The 14,244-nt window shown below is 40.5% G+C and overlaps 1 protein-coding gene across 4 annotated transcripts in view; it reads left to right on the forward strand.

Annotated features, from left to right (window-relative positions):
- LGR4 (leucine rich repeat containing G protein-coupled receptor 4) overlaps positions 1–14,244 on the forward strand; it is an 87,890-nt gene that overhangs the window by 54,194 nt on the left and 19,452 nt on the right. For all 4 annotated transcript variants that reach the window (XM_030484055.1, XM_030484054.1, XM_030484057.1 and 1 more), the window contains 2 exons: positions 3,732–3,803; positions 5,377–5,448. In XM_030484055.1, the coding sequence (XP_030339915.1) occupies positions 3,732–3,803; positions 5,377–5,448 (144 nt within the window). The remainder of the gene's footprint in view (positions 1–3,731; positions 3,804–5,376; positions 5,449–14,244) is intronic.

The raw sequence follows: 14,244 nt of genomic DNA on the forward strand, positions 1-14,244 counted from the left end.
GAGAATGAAGAGACAGCAAATTAAGTTTTTGTGGCCTACAGCATGGCGGGGCACTTTACAATAGTCTATTAAAGTAAGACTTTACTGTCTCGATGGATGAATCTGTTGTACAGTCTTCTGGCTTTTGGAGAAAGATCTCTTAACTAACAGTGATGCACCTTGACTCAGTAACAAAAGATGGGCTTTCAGACCAGGTCTCTGAGGCTGTTTCCATTCAAAATGAAGGGAAGGATTGGTACTCCGCTCTGGGTAGCGTGAATGTAGGGAGGCTTTCGGGCGCCACTTTGTAGCAGTGTGAAGTTGTCTCCTGATGGAGAAGAGGTTCTTCCCAAGGTTGATCCCAAGCAGTTTAGAGTGGGTCTTGCTGCAAGGGGATAAAGGTTGCTTCCTTTCTGTTGTGCTGGAGTTGGGCCTTGGTAAAGCTGTGATTTTCCTTAGCGTATTTACCATGTGTGTGAAAGAAAGAATCACACAATGGTTCAGGTTGGAAGGGACCTTAAGAGCATCTAGTTCCAATGCCTTGCCATGGGCAGGGACACCTTTCACTAGACCAGGTTGCTCCAAGCCCCATCCAACCTGTCCTTGAACAGTTCCAGCATGGAGCATTCACCACTTCTTTGGGCAGTCTGTTCCAGTGCCTCACCGCTCTTACAATACATAATTTTTTTCTTATATCTAACCTAAGTCTCCCCTGTTTAAGTTTGGAGGTGCTTTTTAAAATATTTCATCATTTAAACATTCAGTCTGACCATGGTAAATGTTCAGATTGAAAATTCGAATGTAACTATTTTTGAGACATGCCGGAAGGAGGTAACATGGAAAGACTGGCTGGGTGATTTCAGTGGTGTCTTAATTTATATGCTGTACATGTGCTATATTATATGCCATTAATTTTTCATTTCTCTCTTTAAAATGAACCTGGTTATGTAAAGAGAAATCATTCCATCCTCTCAGCTGTTGCGTGCCACAGCAGAGGGAAGATACGTTGGTCTTTGCCTGCTGGAGAACTGCAGTTGAAACCTGACAAGCAGCCACGCTCCCCAAGGCTAGGACATGAATGATAAATGTCTATTTGGTAAACTGATTAGTAAAGCCTTTGCACACTTGGCTAGTTGTATCCTGTTTCCTGGAAGGTTGCCAGATGGAGGAGAAACGGAAATGTAATGGATTGCAAGAGAGGTTTTTTTCTTTTGGTTGGTTGCAAAAAAGCTGAATAAACAGGAGTTGCCTTGAGGTAGGCGAAGTCTTGCTATTTGAAGTCACGCAAGCCTTGCTCTGGCTCAGCTGTATTTTGTTTCCAGTGCTCTGTAAGTTGTGTCGGTGACACTCAGTGAGGTTGGGGGAGGCTATTCAAATGGATCTAAGTTTAGCTGTTTTCAAACAAATCATAATCCCCAGCCGCTTCTGGTAGGGGGGAAGTTACAGCAGATGCCTGACAATCCACACACCATCCTGATTAACAGGGAACCTCAGCAGAGCTGCAGCCAGAGCTGCCTGACACACATTTGTGCCAGGGCTGTCACTTCTTGAATGGTGTGGTAGGTAGGATCAACATCAACTAGTAGTGTTTGAGTGCCAGAATAACTCGGTACAATAGCCTCAGCTAATTTTTGCTTGATTTAAGGATTTATATTTTGATGTTTTGAACACTTTTAAAAATAAACATGTATTTTCCAGATCACTGGCTCTCTGGTGTAGGGACCCAGCATGTTTCATCAATATTTCTTTCTGCTTACAGTGAACTTCTTAAGAAATAGATAAAAAGAAAGCCATGAAATACTGCAAACCTCCCTCCAAGTCCCCCCAGAAAAAGCTAATAAAGTTGATTTAGGCAGCTACTGACAATAAAGTGAATTTTAGGGGAGTGTTTAGCTGCCATCTGGAATTTTTTGTTCATGTTGAAAATGCCAAGTATTTGAAAAATCATGCCGCAGCTCTGAAATCCTGGGGTTGTTTGCAGACAGGAGATTTCAAGAGGAAGTTACATTGATTCTTTTTATTTTCCTTGTGATTTCTTTTTGGTTACACACAAGCCACACAGACAAGCTTTTATTAGCAGTCAGGAGATCTCAGCTTCTTCAGGCAGAAGAAGCTGAGATTTAAGTGTGCTTGTAATGATGTTAGAGCCATAGCTATGGCAGTTGAGGCGTGCATGAAAATATAAGGACTAAACAAATACCAACATCTGCTTTAACAAATGATAATAACCCAGTTTTCTAAAGTCAGATAGTATCTGCTGCTGTCACCAGCAAGGAGAAGCCATCCTCTTCTCCCTTGGTTTATAAATTAAACCATCTATCTTTGTCAAATGCATTTGATAAACATAACTAGCATCTATCAGGCAGCATTTTATGAAGTCGTCAATTCTGTTGCGAGCAAATTTACATAGGCATCAAATGCTTTGGGTAATCTCTTTTATGTAGTTAGAAACAGAGCCTAAGATAAAAACATAATAATGTTGTCATGTTCTGGCAAGCTGATGCTTTGGATGATGGTCTTATCATTTCCTTTATTTGCCTCTTTCAAACAATACTTTCCCCTTACTGTGGATGGTTTGCTTCATAGTGCCCTGCAACAGCAGAGGTGGGTTTTGATATTCCGTTGCCTTTGTTAAAGCACACTGACTGCTGTGTAATTATTAACACTTACTGCGTTGTACATAGTATTTCCAGTGGATGATTTCATTGTACAACTTTCTCTATAACATTGCTTTTGCTTAGCTTGAATATGAAGTCAAGTCTGAAAGCAAATACTTTGACTGAAATGATGGCATCTTTGGCAGCTACAGATTATCAGGTGTTCTGCATCATTGTCTTTTACCCGTAATAAAATACCTCATGTCACAACTATTAGCAACTCAGTGAAGGCTGGACCACACAGGGTCTGCTGGTCAGGAGATGGGGGAAGGGGGAGCAAGCTCTTTGAAAGCAGCTGTTTTGGCTGCTGTTTTTGCTTTCCTGCTTTGTCTTCTGTAGAATCTCCTATATTTATTGCTTTTAATATCATGGTGGTTTTCACAATTTACTTTGTGTTAGTGTCTAGCAGTTCCAAGTATGAAACCAGCCACATCTTGAGAGAGAGTATAGCTGAGAATCCTGTTCCATCTCTTCCTCCCCCAAAAGAGTTTTCTTTCCTGAAAAGTCTGTCCAAACAGCTGACCCAAAAGATGAAATATTACCAAGATTGTGTCTTGGTAATGTCAGCAGGCATCCTGTCAGTTGTCAGCACTGTGAACATACTGCCTGCTTGCAAATATCATCTTCACATTTGTGATTCTCACAGAAACTTTTCCCTGTCTCATGCTAGCATCTAGCTATTTTTATTTAACTGCATAGTTTCTTTCAAAACTGCTGTATAGATTGAAACCAAATGGGTACCAGAGCATGGCTTTCAGCAGAGCAATGCTGAAAGCCAGGGGATCGTGTTAATAGGTCATAAATGCGCTTTTCAAACCCAGTGCCATAAGAAGATTGTTTTATCATTCTGGGTTCTGTTTTTTCTAGCATGTTTGCAAAATATATCCATGAGGCTGAGTAACTCGTTCTTGTAGTTAAAAATGTGCAATGAGTGAAGTAACCGTTGCCAACTTGGAAGATCATGAATATGGCATAATTGAACACAGAATGCATAATTGCTTGCAAGGTTTGATGTATCTGTGATTTTTCCTTCTTAGATGGTTGTAGAAGTGCTTTATTTTGTGACTGAAATTATTATTGCAATTTTTTTTCCAGGCGACTGGCTGGCAATGACCTTTCTTTTATCCATCCAAAGGCCTTGTCTGGGTTGAAAGAACTCAAAGTTCTGTAAGTAATGGGGTTTTAGAGCTTCATAGCTAGCTCTATGCTTTCTTAGTGTGCAGCTAGCCTGTTTACTGATAGGCTGGAGGAAATCTTTGCTCTCCCCATCCCATTTTAGCTCTTCTACTTTATTTGTTTTATTACAAAGCCTGCTATAAGTGGTGATGATAAACAGTGGTGGACTTGACTAAAGTGTAATTACTGTGTTTAATTAGAACACTTACTTGCTTCTGAAGTATATCTTGTAGAAGAATCCTAAGAATGAAAAATCCTAAAAAGGCTACATAAAGATTTTTGTTTTCTTCCACCCCTTCAGCTTACTCCATCAGATGCCCCAACATTATCAGGTAGTGCTAGTACTTACAGTGATTTAAAACTCTGACCTTTAATGGTGATGGAAATAATTTCTAGAGTTTGATGCTTTAGGTGAAAATGAATTACTATTAAAAAAAAAAAAAGCTTTAATTAAAAAAAAAAACCCAAACAACTGTGTGCCTGTTTCCCATATCTTGTTTTCCTTTCTGAAACAAGAATCAAGTTTCAACTGTTTTTCCATAGCTAAGGATAAAAAGAGCTTTCTGTTGCTTGTGGTTCTAAAAACCTGTATGTAGCAGTTGTAGCATTTATGCTAATGTTAGTATTTCCAATGGCTAGTAGGGTAATGGATAGTTTATTAAAGAGATATTAAAAAGAAAAAATAGTGGAAAAGGACCCTGAAGTTGTAAAGAAAGAACCATAAACAGACAGCTTAAGCAGGGTACAGATTAGGAAAGTGCCCATCTGCAAAACTACTAAATGTGACATTTTGTGAGTTGAATGCAGAGTGTCAAGGATCTTGAAGGTGTCTTCATCAGGATACTCAGTCCTGGAGGTGCCTGAGGTTCTAGCAGTTCTTGAAACATTAGGCGTGCGGCTGTTAATTAAGTTAACTTACTTGTCCACTTGCATTTTTACCCCAGTATGCATCAAAATCTAATAAGATTTTATAATGTGTGAGATCTCAGTTATTTAAATTCTCTTTATAAAAGAACTCATCATGTAATAATATGTTGTCCCATAAGAGAACTTTTTATAAAACCCCAGTATAACTTAATTCAGTTTGGCTCTGATTTCATTCTGGGTCTTTTTCATGTTGTGCCCAGAGGTGCTTTGTTGTGAACACACTTTGTAAATTAGATTGTTAACAGATTGTGTATTGATGCGGCTTTAAGAAAAAATTGGAAGTTTGTGTATTTTGTAGCATGTATAGCATGATTTCACAAGAAAATAATAAAATATCATGCATTGTAGCAAATTTGTAGCAGTGTTAAGTTGTTCAACCTCCTCAGTGAGCTCCCAGGGGAAAGAGGCTTGTTTTCTGCAAATTCATGCAGTTAATTAATGGGTTGTAAATAAAACTGAAATAGGCCATTTTCTTGTTTCATCCTTGCCTTTGGGTATCTGGGCTTGATAATTCTACTTGGTTTCATGTACGCTAGAAACCCGTGAAACCATAACAGGACCATGGGCTCTTCTGCCACCTTTACTGTTGGTAAAGGTTATTGTCAAATTGCACTTTACTAACACTGGATTTTTACAGAACCCTGCAGAACAATCAGCTGAAGACTGTACCTAATGAGGCCATCAGAGGGTTGAGCGGTTTACAGTCCTTGTAAGTTTTTGTACTTTGCTTTTTGTTCTTGTTCTGTTCTCTAGGTTCCCCTTTCGGTCACTTTGTGCACATTTGCTTCATTCTGTCGAGTTTTGAAGTATAATCATGCATGTGTAATAATGCACCTGGGCTTTCAGATATTTGCAGATATTTCAACTGGAGCAAAGTTTCCCAAGTCAAGTTTATAAGGAATTTTATTTGTCATCTTTGGTGGGGTGACCCAAATCCAAACTCTTTCAAAACCCAAACACAGGTACAAGATTGCTGTATAAATGCAGTGGTGGTGGCGTTAAGCATTTGTCATCCTTCTTGCATGTCCTAAGGTGTTTGAGCAATTTTAAAATGTTGTGCAAAAAAAAATGAATCATACCCAAGTCTTTTGTATCTGGAGGAGGAAAAGGGGTTTCTGGGAAGGAGTATTGCTTGAGACATGCATAGTATTGGTTTTACTGGAAGGTGTTGAAATCACACAGACAGTTATGAATACCTCAGCCATTATTTCTAGTTGCTCACAAGGTATTTCATATATGCTTATACTATCTCATAGCTTATTATGTTTTATAAAGCATCTTAATCAGACCTTAATAGTTAGTTATAGCTCTCTAGGTGGTAGATGCTTATCACTGTGATGAGGAGACGGAGGTGGGGAAGGGCTTCAAGATCTTTCCTCTTTTCTGCTTACGTACAGAGAGAGGGGGCAGATTATCTCATCCCTTTGTGCCAAAATTCAGGTTTCTGGCCTAAGATCCTGTTTCTTTCAGTGTTGCATCAGATTATGGAACAGTTTTGGGGAGAAAAAAAAAAATTAGTTTTGCAAACTGGCTTTGCAAACTATTGTGCAACTTTTGCAGAGGGGCTTTCTGCATTCCCTTGGCTTGGATCGTGGCCACTACCTCCTCATAGTTGCTCGTGTATTCCCGCCTTTTTCACCTGAAGAAAGCACAGTAAGCAGCACAGGGCAGAAGAATAAGATGGGCTGCAGATTATCCCACGGAGCCGCAGAGCTGCTTCTGCTGGGCTGTTTACCGCAAGGATCTCCTGCCCACCACGGCGAGCACAGGAAGCACACAGCTCATAGCAGGAGAGAGCAATGAGTTTTGATGCCATGAGCTGGCAGGGGCTTCTCCAGGCTTTTGGATCCAAGAGCAGGAGAGATGCACGTTTCAGTTTGCAGCCATTTTGTGAATCTAATGTTCGCGTTTCCCTCTTGTCTTGGTGTGTGTATGTAGAAGAGAGTATACCTTGGTCTGAGTGCCACTGTCACTTTGTGCAAATACATTGTAATAAAAATCATTCATATTATATGATGTGAATAACCCTTTAGTAATTATTTAAAACAAAACAAAACACCTTCCTGGCTTCCAGCATTTCAGTAATGCAAAAACCAGAAACTACTTTGGTAAATACTTTTGCTGTCTACAAATCATCCATTTCATTTTCAATGAATGTGCTTTTTTTCCTCTACTTGTTTGCAGTATGTTTGTTCTTGAATTAAAGTCCAAAATAGCAAATCTCCAGTTGCTGGTTTGATGATAACTTTATGTGCAAAAGGGAAGGGACAAAATTAAATGAAAAATAATGAATTAAGCCAGCATCTCTCTCTTTTTAAAAATTCATATGTTTTTTTATATGGTTGGAAAGAAGATCATGTTAGAGCCATTTAAAAAAAGCAGACACTTTGGTGTTGAAAAAAAAGTCATGGAATGTTTATGTAATATTCTATAATGTAACCAGTATAATTGCTTGACATAACATCATTGTAATTAAAATATAATAGTAACAACTTTGAGTGTGGCGAGGTTTCCCTTTCTGGGAGCTTCATTGTTGGTAGGCAAAAGATACACTGTATCAATTTTAGGAAGGTGAAAAACGAGGAAATTGGGTTAGTAAGTTGCAAGTTACTTGGTACTACTTTTTCTGAGGAAAGTTAAATTGGGATTTCGGAACAGCTGCTAGAAATACGGTGGGCAAATCCAGTCTGGAGTGTCAGAGGCGCAGAAAGAACTTTTTATATCTTATTTTTTTAATTCCACTCCTGTGCCTCACACTTTGGGTTGCCCCCGTCTCTGTTCCTGAGAAGGATATCTGCCTGCTTTGAAGATCACCATAATTTTTGAGGATTGGCAGCCATTTGAAAATAAATTGGTTTTTGAGATGAATGTAGTAAGAAATGTAAAACATTTTTCCTGGGCAGTTAGTTCGCTTCGCCAGAATGCATATCTGTCATTTTAACAAATTTCAGGGAAACTTTCAGTTTATTGCATCACTCACAAAATTGCAGTGTAATTATGCATATTCCCTACTAATGTAGGGAGCACCTTCTGGCAAAGAAATGGTAGGACTGGTCTTCTGAATTGTGTGCGTGAGCATGGAAACATAAGTGTCAGCATGCTGCTTTATTGATTTTTTTTTAATAAGCGAGGGGAAAAAAAAAAAAAGAAAAAAGTGATTTATTTCTCCCCCAAAGGAATTTGTGGCAAAAATGGGTTTAAAGCTCCTGAGCCGCTATGACTTTCTTCTAAAACAAATAAGTCTGCAGAATAGATGTAAAAAACCTGTTTCTACCTTTTAAATATATAATCTCCATCCAAACCCTGCAAGTTTAAACATCACTTAACTGACTCTTTTGGCAGTTTCACAGTTTGCTCTGAAGTAGGCTTTAGGGGGATTTTTGTTCTTGATGGAGACACAAATTGCTTGTTCATAAAACTTTATAGTGTATTGATAATCAGTTGGTTTGCAACTCCTGTAGCGCTATCCAATTTCTCTCTTTATGCGCTCCAATCCTACCTGCATAGGAAGATGGTTGTCACGCTGTCTGTATTTAACAAACCCAGTAAACATACCTGGATGGAAATAAAGATGATGGTTACAGGAGCTTCATGATCTCTAATGTTTATATTATAGCTGGCCAGTAGCCAGCCTGGTTCAGAATGCTAAACAACAGCTCTTTATTTTCTGTTTCTGTTGGATATTTTCCCAGCCCTGGCCTCTGAAAGAGATTTACAATAGAGCCTTTATTTATGGAGGTGAGATTTAGCAAAATGAAGGCGGTGTCCTGAGTGGAAACTTGCTGTCTAGCACCCCAGAAAAATCTATCTGGCAGGATGTGTGAGGCCTCCAACAGAAGGGGGATGTCGACCTGCTTGAGTGAGTCCTGAGGAGGCCACGAAGATGTTCCAAGGGCTGGAGCACCTCTGCTATGGAGCCAGGCTGAGAGAGCTGGGCTTGTTCAGCCTGGAGAAGAGAAGGCTCCAGGGAGACCTTAGAGCAGCTCCCAGTGCCTAAAGGGGATACAAGAAACCTGGAGAGGGGCTTTGGACAAGGGCCTGTAGGGACAGGACAAGGGGGAATGGCTTTAACCTGACAGAGGGGAGATTGAGATGAGACATTAGGAAGAAGTTCTTCCCTGTGAGGGTGCTGAGGTGCTGGCACAGATTGCCCAGAGAAGCTGTGGCTGCCCCATCCCTGGCAGTGTTCAAGGCCAGGTTGGACGGGGCTTGGAAGCAACTTGGTCTAGTGGAAGGTGTCCCTGCCCATGGCAGGGGGTTGGAACTGGATGAGCTTTAAGGTCCTTCCCAACCTAAACCATTCTTTGGATCTATGATAAGCAAAGAATTTTAGATGCTTTGAGGAGAACTCTGTTCCATTAAAACTCCAAAACCCTAATTGCCACAAATTCTAGTGGGCATTTGCTGTCAAATCCAGGAGTCATTTTTGAAAGCTTGTCAGTAGCTGTCACTGCATTGGAGTATTGGAGATGATTTATTGTCATTGTAGTTCAGGAATCACCGAGTTACTGTCCCTGCATATGTGCACACATGCCTACATGCAGGGAATATTGGAGTGTTCTGCAGCACTAGTTCAAAGCACTGCAGTTACGCTGTTATGCCAGATTCCCAAATTGTGCGTACTGGGATCATGCCAGTGTGGCACTCAAGTGTGATAGCTCCTGCCTTTCTCTGCATGGGGGTGTTCACCTGAGCTGCCGGGTAAGTGTCTTCATGCCTGCGGTCAGCAGTCGGTGTCTGCGGTACCTGATAGCAGTTGTGGCTCCCTAGCCTGGTCTGCTCACAGCCTCCGCTGCAGAATTAGAACCAGTTTTGCAATCTGCCTTCCCATATCAGAAGGCTGGAGCAGGCCTGCAGCAGGATAAGGCAGGAGGCATGAACGTGTTGAACTGGGATGTGGTTATATTTTCTGCAAGAGGATCAGCTTGGCCCAGCAGAAAAGGCTGGGGTCTTAAGCATGGGACTGAAAGAAGTGAGAGCAGGATCTTGCTTTGCAGGGTAAAGATATAGGGTAAAAGGATGGGGACAGAGGACGGAGGCATTTCAGTCAGACAGGACACATTTAAAGTATGTGCTGTAGCATATACGTGCTACAGCCTTGCATTTCCTGGTGTTCCTTGTTTTAGGAAGGATTCCCTATACAGATTTAGAGAGTGTTTTATGGTTAATGCTGATAATTTTGTGGTTCTAGAGTATAGAGTTTTGAAGGACAGGGGTGTCTGCAAGGATAGTCTTGTGTGGGAGGCTGGGGAAGAAGATGTTCATTAACAGTGATGACTAGTTAATAAGCATTGTAAGGTCTTACATGTAATGTGAACCTTTACCAGTGGCAGATAGTTTTTCAACTAACTAACTTTTAATGAGATGTCTTCAGAGTTCTTTTTAGTTCCCTGCTTTGCTGTTATTGAAGGGTTAAAGGGGACCAGCCCTCCACTGAGTCTGTGTTAAGATGTGGGATTAAACTATCAGCACTAGAATGGGGAAAGAAGAAATTTACCCATATTGTCTTTTTAAACGGCAAAAACAATGCAAACTTAAATATGCTGAGTATGCTTTTCTCCCCCCCTTTTTTTTTTTGAGTAAAGAATGTAGAAGAGCTCTCCTGAGCATGTTTCTGCTGAAAAATCTTTAAATATGCAGCAGTTTAAATATAGTGCTTCGTGAACTTTACATACTTGCTGAATGATGAGAGTCTCATTTTTCTATGCCATGTTCACCTCCAGAAGCTGTTCTGGTTTTCTTGAAAGTGAGATATGAGTATTTCTTGTGAGCTTCAGGAATCTCCAGGATTTTTGTAGCCTTTTTGGGTTTTTTTAACTGTCTGGGCTTGCTTAAAGAATTGTTTAAATTTAATGTTTAAATAAAAATTGGGAAATTATTTAGAAGCTGAATGATCAGAAACTGAAGTGGGATAATGGAAGTTACACAGTGTGTAGGTGAAGATCAGCTGAATCCTCTATGGATAATTTGCAGCAAACTTTGTATGCTGACTGGTACCATCTTAAACTTAAATAGAAGAAACAGATGTGCTGCCACATCAGTACTGGCAGTTAAAATAGCTTTGGCATGTATCATTGCTTTGAGAGCTGCTGTAAATTTGTTGTTGAATAAAGGAAATCCTGGTATTGATGTTCTCAACACATAAGGTAATGAGAGCCACTGCTTGATATGCAGTAAGCAAAATGTTCAGAGTATTTTAAAGTACCTCTGTTAACACGGTGGGTTTATTGCCTTGCATTGTAGCAGGATTTCCTAGGCACCAGGCTTATCAGTACTCGACTTCTAAACCTAAAACTCTACTCCACTGTTATTTGAGTGATTTCTTTGTGGTTTCTGAAGGAGCACTTTAAAAAGCAAAAGCTCTTTAATGATTGCCATTGAGCAGAAGTGGTTTAACACAAGAGTTGGGAGTGATTTTTCTTTTCATTAGCATCAATGTTAAACTCCTGCTATTAGTACAAGGCTGTTAAAATTTCCCAGTTGCTGCAGCCTGGAAGGCTGAATGTGGTCACAGTGAGAGCTAGCGAGGCTGGGACAGTAGCTATAAACAAATCTGCCATGGTCTCCTCTTCCCAAGTAAATAGTGTTAATGTGTGGCAGTACATTGATAATATTACTGAGATGACGTTTATGAGATGTATCTCATGCGGTGAGGAGCATGGCTGGCTCCTCAGGGAGCATCTACAGCAGTGGCTGCTGGCATGCTGCTGTGGTTTGTCCCAGTAGAGCAAGAGTTGACCATATAATGCCTGGAGAGACTACAGGATGACAACAAAACATTGTGTCTATATAAATATAAAAATTTCATGTGTGTGTGTGTTAGACTTTGTAGCTTTTATTTGTTTGAATTGAGGTAGGAGTTCATCCTAGTTTTAGTTTCCTTAAGTCTGAGTTGTTTGAAGTTGTCATGTTCTTTACATGTTTTAACAATATGTCAAATACTGATGTAAGAGCTGCTTAATATATAGGGTTGTATCATCCTCCTGCTCTTCCTTCTGGTGGAGTTGGAGTTTGTTTGAGGAGGGAACCTGACAGGTAATAAAAGCGAAGGTGACAGCTCTACAAGTGAACTCTGAATTTATAGACTAAAATGTAAAGGTCTCTCACAAGCCAATGCCTATAGGGAAGCTGGAATTGGAGTAGCTTCTGAAAGATTAAGGAATTTAAGTACATGCTGCAAGCACTAATTTAAAGAACATAGTCTTATCTTTAACACTTTAGTGGAAAAGGACAGTCTTTGTAAAAGCTCAGTCCGAGTGAAGAATATTACTTGTACTTTGCTGGTTATTTGAGATAGTGAACACTCCCTTATCCCATCTTAAAGAAAAGGCACAGTCCTTAGTTACATTATCTTGTGGAGGTTGTCAAGTATTTTAGGTTTGCTTTCCAGTTGTTTCACAAAGTCCTCCATTATGTGCATTTCACACTAAATACAAGCATCTCAGCTGTGTTTTGTGCATTGAATGTAATAACCACTTTGATTCATTCAGTGCTGTGCTTGTTGCTATAACATTTGTAAATCACAGGTTTTCTTGTCAAAACTATAAATGCAGGTCAATAAAAACTCAGGGCAAACAGTCCACTATTTTATTTTAGTGATGTATCCATTGGCCTCTGGGAAAACCTTGGGTTGGCACAGTGATTTTCAGCTGCAGAAATCTGGAAGTCGCTATGTAAGTGGAGAGTGGGAGGCACACAGATAATCACAGCACGATATCCTGTCTTTCTGCTTGACTTGGGCTTTATGATTTGGCATTGCTTATTACTTTCAACTCTATTCAGACATAGCATTTGTTAAGATGATGGTAAAAGTCGGCAAAGAAGTGACAGCCTGAAAAGCACCCTTTTTCACCTGGAAACCTCCCTGCTCAATGACGACAGTGGGTGGTGGTCTTCTCTGCCCCCTCAGTTTTACTGCTGTCGTCAGGAGAAGATGAACACAAGACTGGATGGCTGTGTAGAGCCATCAGTTGAAGATGCAGTTACTTGGGTACTCGATCCACCTGTACTGGGGGACATAGATTTTGGCAAAGCAAGGTAGGGATGAAGGGTCTGTCATCATCTCCATGACCTCTTTGTTCTCCCTGTATGAGAGTTCAGCTGCCTTGTTGCTTGCATCCGTCTTTCCTCTGGTCATCTTCTGCTCTAACAGTGGGAGAGGAGGTGCTCCTCAGATTGGAACTTCATTGTGTGTTTTGGTTTTCCGGAGTCTACTAGTGCACATGAATTTAGTGAGGAGCGCAGTGAAAGTACAGACATAGGTGTGGACAACAAGAACCAAGGCCTGCCTTTTGAGTATGCTGCTTCTCTTACAAAACAAAACAAACAAAAACAAGTTAAAAAACAAAACAAAACAAAACAAAACCAACAAAACCCAAAAAATCAGCAAGGAGGCAGAGAGCAATTAGTTGGAGAAGACTCGGATATGTTTATTCCACTGGAAAATAATTCTTTTGATCTTCAGGGAGGTGTGTGAATTTAGGGGAGAGAAGAAAGGTAATTTCTGGTTTGTTTTTTCTTTCTGAAGCACAGCCTCAGGCCTTTTTTCCTCCTCCTCTCCCCCCCCCCCCCCTTCTTTTTCTTCATTATCATCAGACATTTAATTTCTCTGAAATGTTCCAGTCTCACTGCAGCCTAAAAGCATTCAAACAGAATAGTGTACACACCTGTCAGACCATGGGGCAAATGATAAGGGGATGCCAGTATATGAACCATAGGAATTAGCTCTTTGATATATACATTTAGAGCTAATGGCACCTCGCTCATCTTAGGAGAGAGCCTTTGGCTGCAGAGAGAGGTTGGAAAGTTCCCACTTGTATGTGTATTTGTTGCTTAATTTGGTGTATTTCTTGTGTTTTTTATTACATGGAAGTTCAGGTGCCGACTTTTTTTCCTAATAATTTGAAATCTGTAACATCACAACAACAAAACTCTCTTTTATGGATATAGATTAGGTGTATCAATTCTTCATCAAGCTTGTCTTCTCCCTTTGAATTCACCATGGTTCAGCTGTGTGTTGACCTTGAGCAGACAGCCTCCAGGTGAGAGGACAGGCAAACGTTGCCTGTTGCTCGCAGCCCTAAGCTGGCTCGGGTAGGTTACAGTCCATTTACTTCATCTTGACGCTGTCACTGCTGACCTTTCCTCTCAGCTCCGTATGAAGAATATTGCTTTATTAATGTTTTGCTTCTTCCTGGGTCATCCCTTGCTGCTACCTATTGCTGGGGCTTCCATCTGTGTGAATCCAAGCTTAAGCTTTTAGTGTGGGTGGTTTTCCACTTCTGTTTACAACACATCTGCTTATATGACATAGTGTAGACTAACCTGAACGTGTCCCCATCCATGTCTTTTGCCTGCCCTGATTGCCACTGACACTATCCGAGTAACCACACTGCTAGTGTAGGAAGATGCAAAACCAAATTGGTTCAGAGCGTTGTGCACAAGGAAAAAGCACATGTCATTTTGCATAAGAGTTTCTGCTGTCGCTGCTAAAGCCATTAGACAG

The sequence above is a fragment of the Strigops habroptila genome, chromosome 4 (assembly GCF_004027225.2).
Source record: "Strigops habroptila isolate Jane chromosome 4, bStrHab1.2.pri, whole genome shotgun sequence".
Classification (NCBI taxonomy): domain Eukaryota; kingdom Metazoa; phylum Chordata; class Aves; order Psittaciformes; family Psittacidae; genus Strigops; species Strigops habroptila.